The sequence below is a fragment of the Emydura macquarii genome, unplaced genomic scaffold (genome assembly GCF_026122565.2).
Source record: "Emydura macquarii macquarii isolate MOO-44397 ecotype Brisbane River unplaced genomic scaffold, CSIRO-AGI_Emac_v2 contig_2897, whole genome shotgun sequence".
NCBI classification, from domain to species: domain Eukaryota; kingdom Metazoa; phylum Chordata; order Testudines; family Chelidae; genus Emydura; species Emydura macquarii.
The window spans coordinates 51,053,567-51,074,123 of NW_027133034.1; the positions used below are offsets into that span (position 1 = coordinate 51,053,567).

The 20,557-nt window shown below is 47.5% G+C and overlaps 1 protein-coding gene across 1 annotated transcript in view; it reads right to left on the bottom strand.

Annotated features, from left to right (window-relative positions):
- Positions 1–19,726, bottom strand: part of ARSB (arylsulfatase B) — a 110,382-nt gene extending 90,656 nt beyond the window's left edge. Inside the window, exons 1-4 of the mRNA XM_067568660.1 lie at positions 19,454–19,726; positions 10,950–11,136; positions 8,472–8,662; positions 4,584–4,791 (exon numbers count right to left, since the gene is read on the bottom strand). Of these exons, the coding sequence (XP_067424761.1) occupies positions 4,584–4,791; positions 8,472–8,662; positions 10,950–11,136; positions 19,454–19,726 (859 nt within the window). The remainder of the gene's footprint in view (positions 1–4,583; positions 4,792–8,471; positions 8,663–10,949; positions 11,137–19,453) is intronic.
- Positions 19,727–20,557: the final 831 nt, after the last annotated feature.

Below are 20,557 nucleotides of genomic sequence, written 5' to 3' on the forward strand. Positions count from 1 at the left end.
TCTCTGTCCTAGCTGCTACTTAAATCCTTCAGGTTGTGAGGAGCTCAGAGCAGAATGGCCAAGGTCACAGAAAATTAGGAGACGAGTCAGTAAAATCAATCTCTGCAGCATGGGAAGAGGCATCTTGGATGGAACTCCCACTGCTATAGGAGGATCTGTCCATTGCACTGCACTGGGCAGGGGAGAGGGAAAGAGGGTCTATGGTTTAAGTCCTACTCCATCAGTAAGGAGGATAATGAGATGGACTCCCCTGAGAAGTCATGTCTTTGGGGTCTGAAGAGAAGGTGTATATTCAGAGGAAAAGCCAGAGGGAGAAAGATCAGGAAGGAAAGGGATCGTAAACTGCAGAACATGAAAGATTGAGCAGGCTGGGACTTGTGTGGGAGAGCTTGACTTACAATGCAGAAAGCATTGAGGGAGGGTTGAGAGTGGAAACTGAGATTTTGGATGCAGCAGGAGTTTAAACTCCACAATTAAACCTAAGTCAGTTCCTCCTTCCTTGTGTAGCTCACTCCCTTCTTAATTCTGAGCTTCTATTTTCCTTTCTATTAAAGCATCTAATTTTACTGACGTTACAGCTGCAAATAAACTTCTACACTCCCAGTTATGGGGAGCACCTTTGAGAGATTGAAGCTGTGTAAATAACTTACAGTGATACAACAGCACAAAGTCCCCCCTATGACATGAAGTTTTAGGCCTTTGGGCTTCTCTTTTCAAACACTTTCCTATGGTTTTTTTAAAGATCTAAAGTAAAGTGTTATACAAAGAAGCTGAGTAGATTTCATGTTTTTTATATTTAATAGTTTCAACATTTTTTTTGGGAAGCTGTGCCTTTAACGCATGCAATTTTTTACTATAGAGAATAGCTATGTGAAATGGAGTGAGAAGACTGGAAAAAGTGAATAATTGTCCTATGATTTGCCTGATCTAGGCCCAGTTTCCTTGGGTTTCAATAATTAAATTCCACTTCTGGCAGTTTACATTGTCAATACAGTTCAAGTCTCATTGGATAAGACTGTGACTTGGGCTTCTCCTGACAGCCCAACACTTGTCTAAACATATCTGTAGTTGATTATTTATATAGCGGTCATTAAAAAAGTATACTGTTACAGTATGAAAAATACTACATTTTATAAGCACAAGATAAACTAAGTTTTTAATCAATTAAGTGTCACTAATATGTTTCCAGCTCAGAGGTCTTTAGTTTTAGTTCATAATCTACTGAAAGAATTTTACTGAAAATAGATGTACCGGGGTCACATGGGTGGAGGTTACAATTTTACCATCTGCAGTAAGTATTGGTATCAGATTCCATACAGCTTTGCTTATATTAAGTTCCAAATATGAATACATCTTAAAACAGGGGTTCCTCCCAGAACAAAGATGTTTTCATAATACAGGTGTCAAGCCTAATTTGAGCTGGGATCCAAATATGAATACAATCCCAATAAGTAGGGGCCTCAAATCTTTGAAACAGAACTGTTAAAATTTTAAATTTCAATGAGCACAAAGTGAGTTGTTCAGGAATTCCAGCCCCACCCCCAAGCAAGCCATATTAGGTAAAACCTGGGTACAGCAGAGATTGTAAGCTTTGAAGGGCTATTCCTACTCCCAAACCGGCAAAAAGGGGAGAGGGGAAAAACATTTTGAAGGATGCAGGGCATTGCATTATTTCCCTGAATCCTATCCAGATTTCAACAAAATTCAGTTCTACCCAGGTCAGAAGTATGGGAGACTGTACTATTGATTTTTTTATATTATAGTAGTAGCCTAGAAGCTTTAACCAAGATTGGGTCAGTAGGAGGCAGTTTTTGCCCTGAAGATCTTTCAATCAAATCTGATAGATTAAGAATCCATGAGCAAGTATAAAAGCTGTTTTCATTAGTGGACATTTGCTTCAGGAGGTTAAGGGCCCAAAGAAATATTTCAATCAAGCCAAAAAACGTATATAATTAAAAACAGAGATGTTTGGCCTCAAACAAATTGTGACAGGGTACTACAATATTGGTAACACCTGGTCACTGAGTTTGCTGCAGCACTGGGAAGGCTTCAAGCTTAATGGAAGTCAATTATACACTTTCTTTTGGGGGACTATGGACACCTGGGTGCCTATCATTGGGCTAACAATGTAACTGGGAGGATATAAGGTCACAGGTAACAGGCTTCTGTGAATTTTTGTCTATTGCCCGAGATCTGTCCCTGACGTTTACTAAAAATAACAGTGACAAAATCTTAATCTTAATTATGATACATTGAAGGCCGCTATGTTAGATGGGGTCGGCCTGTCAGTGGAGAAATACTGCCAAAAATCCAGAGCAGCTGGTTGGAATAGCAGGATATATCCCAGGGCCTTTGCACAGAAACTGTTGGACTAAGCCACTCGGTGGTTATGGCCAGACAGACAGGACATTGAGGACCTAATGGACTCCACTATTCTGGAACAATTTACATAGAGCCATCCCAAGACAAGGGTCTGGGTGCAGAGGCACCAGCCAGAATCATCAGAGGCAGCATTATGACTAAGGACAGGTGAAAGAAGGTGAAGAACCTCATGCAACATAGCATGGGAAGGGGGTGTCAGGGATGAATAAGATGGCTCCAGCTACCCATGCAGTAGTTTGCTACCAGTGCGGTGGTAAATGGCACATAAAGAGAGGCTGCCCCTACATGGACTGCAGGTTTGCAGAGTTCTGTGGATGGACAGGTGTAAAAGGGGGACCTGGAATAAGGATGATTCCAGTCCAGCAAGCTAAAGAACTATAAGGAGTGTTGTGGATTCAGCAACAGCATGTTCCCTTGTACAGAGCATGCTGGTTAGGCTACAGTGGGGAGAGGAGGGGGTGACGAAAACTATTTAGACTATACATTGGGTGGGTGGGGAGAAGAGCCTTATCCTGTGGCAGCTATCCCCTGAGAAATAGAAGGGAAGTTTAAATGGCAGCAAACAGGAATAGTGAATTCATTGCCTTACTCAGTAATGCTAGAAACTGACTGGACCCCACTCCCCTTATGTAAAAAGGGTAGACAATGGGGGAAGGGAGCCCAACCAGTGGGGCTGTGTAAAAAGCCCATGAGTCTTCCAGGTCCAGTGTGTGATAACCCTAGACATATGGTAACAAGTTCAGAAAGATGTGACATACTAGAGGACTTGATGGGGAGGAGAAAAAAGCAAGAATGGGCAGTGAAGCAAGGAAGCTATTTCAGAGCTACCTAGAGAAGGCGTGCAGAGGCTTGACTGACTCCCAAGAGAAGCAAGCTCTAGGTAAGACAAAGGATGGAGAACAAGCCAGAAAGCCCGAGAGAGAGAAAGAGTCGTGTTAAGGAAGCCTTGGTGGGTGAACCTACCACAACAGTCCCAAACCAGAAGCAAGAAAAGTCAGAGGAAGAGGGAGATCCTGAGACTGTGGATCTAGAGGGAAAATTTGTGGGTAGATATAAGCCCGAAGTCAAGCAAACTGGAGGAAAGATCTGTGGAAGGTCACTAGTGTGATGACCAATAGGCAAAGAAGGAGCTGTGGGGAAAACCTCCACCCTCAAAGTGTGCTTTTTGTGGGTGGAAGGATGGAGATCCTCATCAGTGGCCCATAGAAGGCCAGCCCCAAAAGGCACAGGAACCCCCAGTAGAATCTCTTCTCTCTTCTCTTCCCTTCCCTTCCCTCCCCCCCGTCTCTCCAACCCAAAAGACCACGGGCAGCAAAGAAAGCCTCTTCTGCAGGCAAGAAAAGACTTTAGTTGAAATAAGGTTGAGGTGGTGTGTGACACCGCAGTATTAGTAGCACCCTGGTCACTGAGTTTGAAGAGGCACTGGGAAAAGTGCAGGCTTAATTGAAACCAGTTATTCACTGCTGGGGACTATGAGCACCTGGGTGGTAATAGCTGGGCTAATGATGCACTTGGAAGGATATAAATGGAAGGGATAGGAAGCAAGAGGGAGCTCAGAAGGAAGCTCAGCAGGTGAGCCTAGGATGAGGAGGGAGAGCTGTGGGGAAGTCTCCCCTTGTTCCTAGCCTGCATTACATTGTAAGAAAAGAATTAATACATACCTTTGTGAAAGATAACAGCTGGTGCCTATCTGTGACCGTGAGGCCACAAAAACTGGCCAGGCAGTTGTACCACAGGGCATCTGTCACTACCCGGGGTACTCAAGTCCCCGTTGGAAGTTTATTTGAATATTGCCTAAAAAAATGGGCACTTCAAGTCAGGACTGAGGTGAACTGACAGAGCTGTGAGATGGAGGCTCAATCTTGAGAGGTACTGTAATCTCAAAAGCAAGTGAAGTCAAAGGAAACTGAAGACACCCAGCACCTCTCACAAAGCTCTCAATAAGTTTGTACAGTGCCTTTCTGCATATGGTTCCAGACAATGGTATTAATCCTTCGTTTTCAGAAACACTCCCTCAAAATTGTTTATTGATGTTGAAGAGAAAAATCTATTCTCTTTTAGGATAAGTTTCTTTTATTTTTATAGCTCCTTTGCACTTAAAACCTGAAATGGATCACTTAGTGGTTAATTTGTCGCTGTTCAGTTTATTGGATGTTACATTTAATGAGTCACCTGAAGAATATTTGACTAAACAGTCTTACCAGTAGAGAAGATGAAAACTGTGTTGTCCCAAAGTCCGTATCTCTTCAGGGCTGCAGTGACATTTCCTACAGCTTCATCCATAATGGACACCATTCCCGCATAGCGACGTCTCTTCTCATCTTTGACAAAGGTGTATGGTCTCATGTATTCCTCAGGGACCTGAAGGGGCTCATGGACAGATTGGAGGGCAAGGTAGAGAAACAGAGGCTGGAGGGTGGAGGGGAACAGTATGCAACTTAGATGAGAGAGTACCCAAGCATTAAATGCAAAAAATCACATCAACCAATTAATACAGCAATTGTCTTTCGTTTTCCTCCTGATTTCTCTAAGCATAAGACAACCTTTGCCAGAATTGTGGCTTTGATGAAAGGCACTGAAATATTAGTGTATATTTTCATTTTAATAGCAGCAAAGCCAGATGATTTTATGATCTTCCTGCCCCCAGCTGGCCTTCCCATCCTCTTTCCAAAAGCAAGACCAAACTACATACAATACTGTTTGTATTACTACAGCAAAGTCTCTCAAACCTGTAAGTCATGAAATAGCAACTTGTAAACAGGATTTGGGTAGAAAATCTGAATCCCAGATTCATCATACAAAATATAATCACATTTTATGTGCAAAATATCCTAGTTATTGGTGGTGTCACTTGTCAAAAAAATCTCCATTACATTTTTCTTACTACATCCCTACTATGGACCTGATGAGCTCAATTCACCATGGACAGAGGGGTTTTTATGTTTATTTTTAAACCAGTATCCAATCATTTCATTTTGCTAAATGTCGTCTTGCAGCTGGTTCTATTAGCTAGAATACAACTTGGCTTGCCAATAACTCTTATCTTAAGGTGAATTCTTTGCACAAGTTTTGTGAACTAACAACTCAAAATAGTATGTGATCATACAATAAAAGATAACGCATACACAGAAGGGGGTCCAAATTAAGGTTTCACAGGCAACCTTAATTCTGGCATAGTGTATGACTTTGCAATCTTACTGTTCTTTTAATAAAGCTTTCTGTAATTTCCTAAGTTTTTTTTAAAAAATCATGACAAATTCCATAATGTGGCATCACATTGACCCTCAAATGGGTCATCAGCCGAATTGGAACATTTAAATCCACCGAACTGACCTCTGCCACATGAGCTAATGGAGTAACTGATACTAGTAAGAGGATGTTATCCTCTACGTGGACCAGCACTAGAGGGGAATGAGACACACACTTCACCAATGGATTTCACAGATATTTGCTAACAGCTGAGAAATAGCAAAACTCGGGAACCTTGGGTTCCATTACTGGCTCTAGAGGGAAGCATGCTCTTGTGAGCACACACTGTCCTGCTCATTCCCCCTTATTCTGTCCTGTCCTCTCCAAACGGTCCTGTCCCACTCCTGTCTCCTCACCACTGGCTCCTTGTCTCAGTCCCATTCTCCTTACATAACAAGTTCCGGTCTCCACTCCTCAAACTTCTCAGCCCAGTCCCCTTGTCCAGCATGTTCTAATCGCCCCCTCCTTGCTCCCAGTACCATAGCCAACTGTCAAGGCATAGCTGCCCCACAGCACCTCCTGCTGGGGGAAGGTGGCACTACCCCAACTGTGCCTGAGTTTCCTTCCCTGAGGTGGGACTGTGCTGGATATGTGGCTTAGCCCTCCAGACAACCCAGAAAGAAATAAAAAACTAAAAGAGGCTGTTCTGAGCTCTGGGGTGTCTCTTCAGCTCATGCTTTGAGTCCTGTTCCCAGCCCCTTTCTGGGCTATCCTTGAGTCTTTTTTCTGCTCTCGTATAGAGCACCCTGCCCCATGCTAATTCTTCTGGAATACCATTCTCAGATCCTGACTCAGGACCTTCCATATGAGCCTGTGGCTTCCCTCCACTCCAGTACAGAGGTACCCAGCCTCCCACAAACCCTGGCTCAGAGCTGTCCCACTCACTGTGATTCCAGCCCCCAGAATGAGCTCTCTGTGTAATGGAGACCTGAACCTTATAAAAGAACTATCACCTGATGCTTCCTTGGTCCTCCCCTCTTGGGCTGGAATGCAGCTAATTAAAAACGGCACAGCTGCTGCAGCCCCATCTCCCTTTAAAGGGCCCATTCTCCCTGTGACACTAACCAGTCCTAAACACCACTTCCAGGATCCTCATCCAATCCACCCACATTTCCTGTACCAGCCGGCTCCCAGTATCCCTGCCCGAGCTCCTCATCCAAGCTCAGTGTTCCCCATTAATCCTTGCCCAGTTTCTTTGCCAAACCAATCCCAGTTCTCTCTCTGGCTCCTTGTCAGATCTACCTCACCGCCTCCATTTCCACTCCACTGGTTCCCAGTCTCCTTTCCAGCCCGCCCCACTCTCCTCATCCCACCTCAGGGCCATCCCTCCCCCACATCACATACACACTGGCTCCTAGTCTCTTCTTCCTCCCCATTTCTCTCCCTAGCTCCCAGTCTCCTTGCCTAGACAATCCCAGTCCTATCAGACAGAACAGGCTCCCTGCTCTTAGCTCTGGTGCCTCAGTTACCATTGCAGGGAATGTCCTGCTCAACCCAGACTTGAGCATGTCTGGTGCGGACAGACTTTTCCATTCAGTGTAGCTACAAAGTTCCAGCAAGTCTCTACTGAGCATGTGTGAACTGTGATTTTTCAAGGGTTTATAACTTGACCAAAACTTGGGTGAATTTTCACAAGAATGGCAAAAGGCACTTCCCTTACAAAGTCCACCCCCCTTCTGCCAAATTTCAAGCATTGGGCCACTAAAGTTCCTCAAATAAAAGTCACCAGATTTTTTTTTTTTTTTTTTTTTTTTTTTTTTTTAAGCACCATCAATACATTTTCCCCTAGACTCATTCTTGGAAACAGCTGAACTGCTTTGGCTGAAGTTTTGCCAAAAAAATTTCAGCCTTTAACACATTTCAGTTCCGAAAATTGTCATGCTTCTCTTTTGAAAGCAGTTTCCCTTTTAGTACATGCATATACAAGTTAATATTATGTTAAACTGCAGTAAAAAGAAAAGAATGCATTTGTTATAAATACATCAATTAGCCTCCAGACTAGCATACTATGTGTTCTTGCCAAAACAAGATAGTTCATTTGCACTATCTTCTTGTGAGATTTAATAACAAAAAAGTATTAGTTTTGAGGGTTGTTTTTTTTAAAACATGACAGTAGTGTTTAATACAAAAGTTTATTCTTCCATGGTCTAAGGTCTTTATATTAGAGGAAGGAAGGCTAGAGTCTAGATTTTTTTCTGAGACCTTTAAATTAAAAACTTCAGTTTTGCTTTTTATAATATAGATTAAGATATATTACATTTAGGACACTGCATCTTAACAAGGAAGTTGATTGTATTGAGGGAAACATTCCTGGCTTGTGAGTTTGAACATTGTATAAAGATCATCCCTTATATGAAGTAAAGCTATGTTAATAATTTTTCCACTTGACAATTAAGATCTTCCTCATTTACATCTAGCCCCATCCTACACTGTGCATCTCCTGTAGAAATCCTTTAAACTATTATGTACATTAAGTTATATAATATAAGGGCTCTGAATAGCAAAGTATCAATGCAGTCCTATCCATTTCTGTTTGCTGAACTTTTTAATTAAGTGCACTTTGCTTATCTGGGCCTATTTTCTAGTGGATCAATCTCTATTTTGTAAAACCTGTACTCATAAGAGAGCATGTCCTATTTAGATCAGTTTCCTCTAGGTTTAGCATAGGTCTTTGTTCCTGTCAGAAAGCATCACAAGGCCAGCTACTCTGATAAGACAGTGAGGGTTGTCATAAATGCAGCACAAAGCAAACTCAAGTCTTACAGATTAATATTGCATGAGCATTAATATTAAAAATGTGTAAAATAACTTATCAAAAAAGCAACAGCTGTCTACTATACCTTATCAGTTTTATGCCTGGCTATAAGATCTACAGCTCTTTTCGTAAATATGTTAGTGGAGTACATGTTTCCAAATCCAACTGCAACTTCTTCTCCATCTCGAAAATCAAGAGCACAGCGTGTTGCATTCTTTGCACTGATGAACACACAACGCTCATGGGAATAATAATCTTCACTTCCCAGAAGATAACCTAGAACAGGAAACAGGTGACAAAGTGAGCAGCCCAACATATAACTTACTACATATAAACTAATACATCAGGAGAAGACTTCAAAAGGCACAATGGGAGTTGAGTACCAAACTGCCCTTTGTGCCTTTGAAAAATTGAACCATTAGACTTTAAACACTTATTTAAAAAACACGGCTAATCAGTCCAACATTCCTCATCTTGCATTTATTTGAAAATATAAAGCACAAAAATCCAAAAAAATTATACAGAAACCAGAAAAATTAAGAACAGTTAAATAATCTACATGTAAATTGGCATGCCTATAAAATCAAAGATATTAGTGTTAAAATGATGCACATGTTCTGAGCCTGTAGTTAAGGAGGATAACTTTTAGTTATGGTTTTGTAAACGGTATTTGTTAGTAGAGAATACTTACATCTAAATATATACTATAAACACTGGAATTATCATACTGTTTACATTTATAGAATGGTAACAGATGCATTCCAGGTGAACTGTGTGGTGATTTCTGATCTGCTACTGACACCAACTGGTGAAAGAAACAAATTCTTTATAGAGTAAGTTATTGATCTTAAGAAAGGAAACTATAAAAATAAGGCTCTCCTACAAATTTTGCTTCTATCAAGGGTCCAATCTTGCAAAGTACTGAGCAGCTCCCATTGACTGGAAGCAATGAAATTGCCCTTTGCAAAAAACCTTTGCAACCTCATCCCTAAATCAACCCCAACATTACCACTCAAAAATTATCCAGAACAACAGGTGGACCTTGGAAAGTATACTCTGAAGGCTACCAAATTTGAGCTCAGTGTGGGGGAGAATCTGTTTCAAAATCCAGGAACCTGACCAAAAACACTTCTTCTGACAGCACACCTCCATCTAAAATCTAATGAACCTCCAGCCAAATCGAACAACTAAAGGTCTAGCTAAACAACTTCCAGCTATATAATACTGTACATGTGCACAAAATTCCACAGATGCAGAGGATGTCAAATAAAGACACAAAAGTGCTTTTTAAAGGAAACATCAAAAATACGCTCTTCAAACCAAGAAATAAATTGTGGGTTTTGTTTACTTTCAAAAAAGCATCTGATGATTTTGGGTGAGATTACTTAAAAGTTCATAGTGGGCCACTAGCTCTCTCAGTGCTCAGCCTGAGACACATGGGGCCAGATTTGCAGAAGCATTGAACATTCACAGCTGTAAACAAAGTCAACTGGAGTCATGGTTTGAACATATAAAGTGCTAAGTGTGCTGAAAAAGAATTACTTCCCTCTCATACTGGGCACCCAAAATTAATAAGACACTTGATAATTTTGGTGTTAACCTCTGTGCCTCAGGTCCCCAGCTGTAAAATTGGATGGTATTATCCCCACCTCACAGGGGCGTTGTGAAGATAAATTCATTAATATTTGTGAAGCACTCAGATACTTTGTTGAGAGCATCATAGAAAGCCCAAGAGAAAGTAAATAGTTTTGTATTCAGTGCAGTGTTTGGATGGTGTACATTAAGGCCTGGGATTACATATGAAATGTGGAAGATAAAAGGAAATATTTAATAACTAACCAGTCACTTAATGAGGCAGGGGTCCTATGAAAAAAATAGTACAAGTTTATGCAATTAAAGACTGTATTGTAATGCATACTCACAACTTGGCCAAATTAATGTTATGCAGGCACCCTAATTATGGCAGTGCCTTTGAGTGCTTGACCTGGTTTTTTTTCAAATGTAATTTTATTTAGGTTCCTGTATCACTTTTATCATGATAGTATCTCACTGCCTAATAAATTCAAAAAATAGATATTGTATTTAGAAAAATATAAAAATGACCAATAAGCTGGTAAAGTGCTTATTGCTATTGTAGTTAAGATGATGTTATTAAAAAAAGCAATACACAAATTATAGTGATGTTAAAGGTCTTACCTACACCTAGAAACAAGAGAAATTCAGTTAAAGCTTCCTCTAAGAGCATACTCATGCAACTCATGGAGTAACTGAGCACAGTGGGACAAGTTAAATGCAGACCTTAAAATATAAATATATTTGCTTCTGTGGGTTTAAAAATCAGACCATTTTCAGCAACAGGCTTTTGGATATCAACATTTATCTATCAAGTATAGTCTGCTAAATTAGAGAACTGTATTTTGGTATCATGTACTGAAACCATAGTTAAAACCCTGTTTTACTGACTATATGTTAACTTTGAGTTTTTTGTTCTTGAAAAATATTATCTTTCAATATGGTTAGTTAAAGTACTTTTTTTCCCTAAAGTAGTAAACCTGGCCATTACCAAAATAAGTATCAAATCCTCTGCGAGTCGGAAGGCACTCTTTTTTGTACATGCCTAGATGCCACTTCCCAACCATGTGGGTAACATATCCTGCTTCCTTCAGCAGTTCAGGCAGGAATTTCTCATCCAGTGGGACACAGCTGGGCTGGCAAGGCCAAATAATTTGGTGTTGTAAACCTGTATGGATCTTGGAAAAACAAACCCAATGCAGATATTAGTTATAGCATAATGGCAATGTATTCAATAAAAGCATTGTATATATATCATATACTGATATTTAAAAGTATATGCATCACAAAATGAGTCTGGAGTCTCACGGTTCCATCTTACATACAGCATTTGCTAGAAGACTCTGAAAGTACTTTAGACTATGCACAAGGATCACACACACAAAAAAAAACCCTCTACTTTCTTCCTAAGAAATACACTATATAATTTGTACTACTGTTGGCTTGCAATTGTACCATGGCTAGCCATCAGTAGTATAGACAGCATATATGTTTCTGTAGCCAACCAAAAACTCGGTATGGTGATACTTTAGGAATAGCCAGACTATTCCATAGCATATAGTGTAAAATCCTGACCATACTGGAAGTCAATTATGAAACTTCAATTGGCTGCAACAGACACAAGATTTCAGCTATAATAATTTTAAGTAATATGTACAGAATAGTACAGAAAATATAACATTATATAAATCAATTCACTTCCTCTGCTGGAATACTATGCTCGGTTCCAGTTACCCCATCTCAGAAAGGATACATCAAAGATAGAGGGGGTTCAAAGATGGGCACTGAGAATATTTGGAGGCATGAAAAAATTCCCATATAACAAGACATTGGAATTGTTTACCTTCCAGAGAATAATAAGAGGACAAGATACATATACAAAATAATAAATGGTAGATAGAAGGTAGACTGGGAACTTCTATTCACCTCTCAGAATAAAAGAACAAGGCAACATTCAATTAAAATGAAAAGGAAAAAATTTAAAAACTGATAAAAGGAAGTGGCTTTTTGCATAATTAGTTTGTGCAGTTCATTGCCACAAGACACCACTGAGATCAAGGGCTGAACTTGATTTAAAAAAAAGTTTGGATTTTCCATGGATAATGTGGCTATCCAGAATTATAAAATTAACCATTTTAAAAAATAAGTTTTGGAAAGGATACAAACCTTCATTCTTCAATGCACAAGACAACCTCTAACTACTGGGGATTAAAAGAAACCTTCCTTATGGACAGGTTGTTTTATAACTTCCTACTGCAGGGTTTCTTGCATCTTCCTTTGAAGCTGCAGACAGAAGACTAGACTAGATGGACCACCGCTCTAACCTGCATGGCTATTTCCATGTTTCTGTATGTTCCATGGAAGTTTTTTCCATGTAGGTGAATTTGGCCTAGTGTATTAGAGTGATCAAAATGTGGCTTTATATTTGAGTCAAGCTATGAACTGATCCTCGATGTCTGAAGAGTCAGGGATAGAGGAAGAGAGAAGACTTTCAAATGTAGGGTACTCATTATGACCTGAATATAAAGTCTAAGCGTGCATTTAAGAAGACTTCATTTATTTTTAAAATTTGTCATGTTTGGTCTAGGATGCAGATGGAGTAGCAGATTTCACCAAGCCTAAATCAACTCTTTGCACTATAAGATCTTTATATTTCTTTTAAAGTTTCAAAAACTACTCTACATAGCGCTGTCCACAAGTGCTTAGACTGGCAAAACTTATGTCACTCAGGAAGATGATTTTTTCACATCCCTGAGCAACAAAAGTTTTCCAGCCTAAGTGTTAGTGCAGACAAGGCCTAAATCAACTCTTTGCACTATAAGATCTTTATATTTCTTTTAAAGTTTCAAAAGCACAACTTCTACATTGATGAGCATTGTATAAAAACAACAGGGTTACTTACCAGTAACTGTTGTTCTTTGAGATGTGTTGCTCATATCCATTCCATGTAGGTGAGTGCGCGCCCCGTGCACGAGCCTGCGGTGCCCTCGGTCGGTCTCGGCGCCCCCTGGAGTGGCGCGCGTATAGCGCGGTATATAGGGCGCCACCGACCGCGCGGGTCCCCAGTCCCTTCTTTCTGCCGACTCCGACAGCGGGGACGGAGGGTGGGTTTGGAATGGATATGAGCAACACATCTCGAAGAACAACAGTTACTGGTAAGTAACCCTGTTTTCTCTCTTCGAGAGTTGCTCATATGCATTCCATGTAGGTGATTACATAGCCATACCGTTGGCGGTGGGAAGGAGTCAGTGGCGTGAAGCCCTTCTCAGCACGGCTCTGCCAACTGCTGCATCCTCTCTTGCTTGTTGCACGATGGCATAGTGAGAGGTGAAGGTATGGACCGATGACCAGGTTGCAGCTCTGCAGATATCCTGTAGGGGCACTCGTTCCAGAAAAGCCGCCGAGGTGGCTTGGGCCCTGGTGGAGTGCGCTGTAATCGGTCCTGGAAGTGGTACCTTCGCCATCTCATAACAGGTGCGGATGCAGGTGGTGATCCAGGAGGAGATGCACTGGGTGGAGACAGGTGAGCCTTTCATGCGGTCCGCCACTGCGACGAAGAGCTGCGTGGACTTCCGGAACGGCTTGGTCCGGTCTATGTAGAAGGCTAAGGCTCGCCTGACATCCAGTGAGTGCCATCTTCGCTCCTCCTCCGATCCGTGTGGTTTGGGAAAGAACACGGGGAGGAAAATATCCTGATTATAATGAAACTGGGACACCACCTTAGGTAGGAAGGCCGGGTGGGGTCTCAGTCGTACTTTATCTTTGAAAAATACTGTGTAAGGAGGGTCTGAGGTTAGGGCTCTTAGCTCGGAGACCCTCCTAGCCGATGTAATGGCTACGAGGAAGGCTACCTTCCATGATAGGACTAGAAGAGGGCATGTAGCCATAGGCTCAAAGGGGGACCTGTGAGGATAGTGAGAACTAGGTTTAAGTCCCAGAGAGGCAAGGGGTCACGAACTTGCGGGAACAGCCTCTCTATTCCCTTGAGAAACCTGATGGACATCGGGTGGGAGAATATAGACCTCCCCTCCACTGGGCAATGGAAGGCCGAGATGGCCGCCAGATGCACCCTTAGGGAGGCCAGGGCAAGGCCCTGCATCTTTAAATGTAGGAGGTAGTCCAAGATGGCCTGGATAGTTGAGTCCAAAGGCACGATGCCCTGTGACTGTGCCCAGTAGGTGAAGCGTTTCCACTTTGCCCGGTATACCACCTGGGTTGAAGGTTTCCTGCTCCCCAGCAGGACGTTTTGGACTTGTGCAGAACAAGCCCTCTCTCCTTCCGTTAGCCATGGAGCCTCCACGCCGTCAGGTGGAGGGAGTCCAGGTCCGGGTGGAGCAGGCGACCCTGCTCCTGGGATAGGAGATCGTATCGTCTCGGGAGCGGGATCGGCGTGGCAATGGAGAGGTCGAGCAGCATACTGTACCAGTGCTGTCTCGGCCATGCCGGTGCGATCAGGATGATGTTCGCTCTGTCCCTCTTGACTTTCAAGAGCACCTTGGGGAGCAGTGGGGTCGGTGGAAACGCGTAGAGAAGTGGGCCCGACCAGTCTATCAGGAACGCGTCCGAAATGGAGTTCTGTTCTCGCCCGCGCAGGGAGCAGAATAGTGGGCATTTCGCGTTCTGTAGCGTGGCAAAGAGGTCCAGATGGGGAACTCCCCACTTGCGGAAGAGAAACGCTGTAACCTCCCCATGAAGTGACCATTCGTGGCGGGGAAAGAACGATCTGCTGAGGCGGTCTGCCTCGTCGTTCCTCACCCCTGGGAGGTGAGATGCCACCAAGTGAAAGTCGTTTCTCACCGCGAGGTCCCATAGCTGTAGCGCCTCGCGACACAGGGTCGAGGAGCGCGCTCCGCCTTGTCTGTTGATGTAAAACATCGTGGCGGTGTTGTCCGTAAGGACTTGTATCACCCGCCCCCTGAGAAAGCGGAGAAAAACCCTGCAAGCGAGAAGGACTGCTCGGAGTTCTCGAATGTTTATATGGAGCAGTCTGTCTTGCATCGACCACTGACCTTGGGTACTCAGGTTGTGTGTAATGTGCGCCCCCCACCCGACATCGGAGGCATCTGTGATTAGAGTTACGGAGGGAACCAGGTCCGCGAAGGGGACTCCTTCCATTACTTGTCTCTGGTCCGTCCACCAGCTCAGGGACGCTAAGACCTGGGGTGGGACGGTGACTACCCTGCCCAAAGAGTGTCTGGCTGGGGCATATACTGATGCTAACCAGCCCTGCAGAGGCCTGAGTCTGAGGCGAGCCAGCCTGACTACGTATGTGCATGCCGCCATGTGCCCCAACAGCTGCAGGCAGCGTCTGGCTGTGGTTGTGGGAAACGTCTGTAGCTCGCGTATGATGGCGGTCATGGCTTGGAAACGAGGTAGGGGGAGGAAGGCCCTGGCCTGTACTGCGTCCAGAGTGGCCCCAATAAATTCTATGCGCTGGACTGGGGTCAATGTGGATTTCTGCTCGTTTATGAGCAGCCCCAGTCTGTTGCACGTCTCGCACGTTAGGGCTAAACTGTTTGCCACATGGAGTCTGGATCTTCCCCGAAGTAACCAATCGTCCAAGTAGGGGAAGATCTGGACCCCTTTGCGCCTCAGGTAGGCCGCCACCACCGCTATACACTTGGTGAAGACCCGGGGCGCTGAAGAGAGGCCAAAGGGGAGGGCCGTGAACTGGTAGTGGCCACCAGCTACCAAGAACCGTAGGAAACGTCTGTGGCCAGGGAGGATAGACACGTGGAAATATGCGTCTTTCAAGTCGAGAGCGGCATACCAATCTCCAGGATCCAAAGTGGGGATGATGGAGGCTAGGGAGACCATGTGGAACTTGAGCCGCCTGATGAACCTGTTGAGGCGGCGGAGGTCCAGAATGGGCCGGAGGCCCCCTTTGCCTTGGGGATAAGAAAATACCGGGAATAAAACCCCCTGCCCCTTTCCATAGGTGGGACTTCCTCTACTGCCCCTAGGCGGAGCAGGGAGCGGACCTCCTGAAGGAGGAGTTGCTCGTGAGAGGGGTCCCTGAAGAGGGACGGGGTAGGGGGAGAGTCCGGTGGGAAAGCCGAGAGCTGTAAGGCGTAACCCCTCCGCACCACACTTAACACCCAGCGGTCTGAGGTTATGCCTCGCCACTCTCGGAGGAAGGGGCGAAGTCTGTCTTTGAAGGGTAGGGTGAGATCCTGGTCGACCCTCGGGGTCGTTAGAATGGCAGAATTGCCGCTCCCGAGCGTCCCATCAAAAAGGGCGCTTGCCATTCTTGCGCGGCCCGGATTGGGGGCCCTTGGCAGGCCCGGGGCGGTTCCGGCGGTTGTTCTGCCGGAAACGGTCCCCTGATCTTCTGGGCTGGGTCTGGCGGGGGGTAACCTAGGAGCGGGCTGCTGCTGTTGTTGCCTCTGGGGCTGCTGTCTGCCCTGGCGCCTCGTAGTCTGCGGGACGTAAAGCCCCAAGGATCGCAGAGTGGCGCGAGAATCCTTTAGGGCGTGCAGCTTATCATCTGTCCTGGCGGAGAACAGGCCTGTACCGTCAAAGGGCAGATCTTGAATGGCCTGTTGTGCTTCCGTGGAAAGGCCAGATGATTGTAGCCAGGACGACCGGCGCATCACAATGCCGGACGCCATGGCCCTACCCGCCGCGTCGGTCGCGTCACTGGCCGACTGGATAGTGGCTCCCCCTACAGTTGACCCTTCCTGGAGGACGGTGGTGAAGTCCTGTGCTAGATCTGGAGGAAGGGCCGACGTAAATCTCTGGAGTGAGGCCCAGAGATTCAAATTATAGCGCCCCAACAGAGCTTGGTGGTTTGCTATGCGGAGCTGAAGGGCCGCGGTGGAGTACACCTTTCTCCCAAAAAGGTCTAGCTTTTTAAGGTCTTTATTTTTGGGAGTGTTGGCCTGGGCACCTTGACGCTCCCTCTGATTGACCGCGTCCACCACTAAGGTACCGGGGGCTGGGTGGTTGTACAAGTACTCAAACCCCTGCTGCGGCACATAGTATTTACGCTCCGCGGTCTTAGAAGTTGGAGCTACCGAGGCAGGGGTCTCCCATATGGGTTTCACCCGTTTGAGTACCTGGTCATGAACCGGGAGTGCCACCCTGGAGGGGCCTGCAGAGGCTGGCATGCCAAATATGGGGTCCTCCTCCTCCGAGAGCTCCTTGAGATCTATGTTAAGGTTCTCTGCTAGCCGCTTAAGGAGCTCCTGATGAGCCTTAAAATCAGGCAAAGGGGTCCTCTGGTCCCTAGATGTTGTATCGGGTGGGGAGGAGGAGGAGGACTGTAACAACGGGCCTGTAGAGGGCCCTTCCAGAGGATCAGACTCGTAGTCCGACGAATGATCCCCATCTTGGGGGCGCTCCTCCTGCTGTCCACCCTGTGGTGGGGGGTGGCTGAGGTTTGGTGGAGGTGGGGAGTGACCCTGTGCCTTGGATTGTCTGAGGGGGCCAGGGTCCCCAATAAGGCCACTGCCAAGGGCCTTGTCCCCACGCCGGTACCGGGCCCGGTGCCGGGTACGTGGGCGCAGATGGATGAGCCGGGCTGGGGGATCTGCGACTTCGCTTGCGACTAGACGAGCGGTGGTGGCGCCTGCTGCGTCGAGGAGACGAGCTGGACGAGGAGGAGTACCTCCGCGATTTATAACGGCGCTTGGCGTGGGCCCTAGGGCTTCTTGAGCGTCGCTCCCCCGAGGAAAAATGCGGTACCGTAGAGGCGTCCGGTGCCGAGGCGTCCGGTACCGAGGGTCTCTTAGGGGTGCGGGAACGAGATCTAGAGCGTTCCCGGTGCCGATGGCTGTACGCCGGGCTATGAGAGCGGCCCCGCGTGGATTGATGGTACCGGCTCCCCTGCGGTACCGAGGCCCCAGAGTGCCTCTGATGCTCCGTGTCTTGTCTCGGTGCCGCACGCCGTGCCGGGGAGGGAGCTGGCGATCTCGATCTGGTCCGGTACCGGATGGTATCGGTCGGTACCGGGGATCGGGAGGCGTGGTAGGGGCGAGATGCCTGCCCTGACGCCTTCGAACGTACCGGGCTAGCAGAGCGCCGGTACCGTTCTTGAGTCCTCGGTGCCCTTGACGCTGGGGCGTCGTGTGAGGAATGGCGGGATGGGCTTGGAGTGCGGGTGGGCGAGCGAGCCCGGCGTGGTGTGCCCCGCTGCCCCTCTAGATGTAATGCCGGGGATCGAGACCGGTGCCGTGGCTGGGGCGCCGGGATCCGCACCGGACTGCGTTCCGATAACCGGGAACGCTCAGCCGCACGTCTCGGTACCGGGGCTGGTGAAGATCGGTGCCGAGAGCCCGAAGACGAACAGGAGCGGTGCCGTGTCTCCGACGTCTGGGACTTATCCCGCCTTGTTGAGTGGCGCCGGGGCTCCGAAAGTCCCACCTCGGTTACGGAGCTTTCCCGGGAGCTTCCCGAACAGCTATGGTGCCGTTCTTTGGGAGGGCTCAACGACTCGCGGTCGGAGCTGGGGGGAGGATGTTGTTCTCCCTCTCCCCGACCGTCTGGGGGGAGACACCGAGTCCCGTCTCGACCTCCCACCGGAGTAGCCCAGCACGGGCTTACCCCGAGACGCTATCCCCGATGCCCTCGGCCGAGGGGGGGATGGAGGCGTGGGCAGGGCCATGAGGGCTCGTGCCGCTGTGAACGCCTCCGGCGTCGACGGCCCTTGTAGAGGCTCTCCTCCACCCCTCGGGGTCGGGGGAGGCTCTCTACGAGGAGATGCCGGTGCCGGGACAGATTCAACGGCACGTGGCTGGGGCATCTCCTGTGTCACTCCCTGCTGTACCGGTCGCAGGGAGGAGTCCATAGGTGCGGCCGCTGGCCGTTTCTTTTTCTTCGGTACCGGCTTAGACGGTACCGATGGTGGTTGCGTCGGTACCGGTGGTGCGCTCCGGAACGACGAGACGCTCGGTGCCGTGGGTGATCTGGACGGCTCGGAGTCAGGACGAAGTGCCGTCTCCATCAAGATCGCCCGGAGGCGAGCGTCTCTGTCCTTTTGCGTCCGCGGCTTGAAAGCCTTACATATGCGGCACTTGTCCTTGCGGTGTTGTTCTCCAAGGCACCGAAGGCAGCGGTCATGGGGGTCGCTGACGGAGAACAGCTTACCGCAAGCCGCACAGGGTTTAAACCCGGTGGAGCCAGGCATGGCTCCTAAGGAGCCCCTTAGGGGCTAACTATATACACTATTTACTACACTAACTATATACTATAAAAACAATAAAGAACTTATATACAATACAATGCAGGTTGCTACTTGCTGATTAAAGGCAAGGGGCAGACGTTCCACTGACCGTCACGGGCGGAAAGAAGGAACTGGGGACCCGCGCGGTCGGTGGCGCCCTATATACCGCGCTATACGCGCGCCACTCCAGGGGGCGCCGAGACCGACCGCTGGGTTGCTAGGGCAGAAAAGTTTTCCGCAGGCTCGTGCACGGGGCGCGCACTCACCTACATGGAATGCATATGAGCAACTCTCGAAGCCCGGCGGCGCTGGGGCCGGATTTGCTGCCCTACCTGGTACCTGCCGGTGAGCAGCTGGCTGCGGGACGGGGTGCACAGGGGCTGCGTGTAGTAGCGCTCCAGCCGCACCCCGCCCGCCCCCAGCGCGTCCAGCTGCGGGGTGCGGATGAGGGAGTCGTGCCAGCCCACGTCGTGCCAGCCCAGGTCATCGGCCAGCACCACCACCAGGTGCGGGGGCGCCGCGCGGCCGGCCAGGCAGAGGCGCAGCCAGCACAGGAGCAGCGGGAGCCGCGCTGAGCCCAGCTCGCGTTCCGGTCGCCTCAGCATTGCTGCTGCTGCTGCCTGCCGGGTCCGCCCGCAACTCAACTAGGAACTGCCGGCGGGCGGGGATTCAGCACCCCGCCCCCTGCCTGCACAGGGCAATGGGCTTCCGATGGCCAGGGCCGGGACCGCCCACGGCCCGCCCCCCACACACAGAGCAGGGGCGGGGCCCAGGGTCTGCTCGTTCCACCCAGCCAGGCGCCAGCCTAATGCTCTGCCCAGGCCACAGAGCGGGGACTGAGCGTGTGTCTATTTGGGTCCAGGGCTAAAAGCCCCTCCTCCATCTTAAGGGGAGGAACTACTGGGCCCCGACTCAACTGATGTTGTGGGCCATACAACAAATGAGAAAACAGGAACAGGTGTGAATGTCAGAGGATTAAAGGGAGGGAACCTGAAAGGGGACACGGAGCAGAGAACACTGGACAGTGCCCACTGCTCCTCAAAGGTAGCTAAGGAGTCAGCAGACACAGCCCAGAGGAACTCTGCCCAGATGGCCTCAGGATGGGCAGGAGCACAACCCCAGCAGGCCCACTCCATGTCCCACAGGGCAAAGCAGGCAGAGATCAAAGTCAGAGGAGTGCCTTCTCCTAACAGACTGCCAATCTGTCCAAACATTCCTACACAAACATGGACATCAATCTCGCCACTAAAAAACTACAGACCCTGAACAGAATCACAAAGCAATCCCACCTCTCACAACCAGTGACCAGAATTGTTGCCTAGAAAGAGTGGGAAAACAAGAAAAGTTTTTTTGACCAGGACTGTAAAAAAAAACCCAAGAGAAAGTGAAGGACTCCTCCAGTCAAAAATACACGGAAAATCTATGCAATGTGTGGC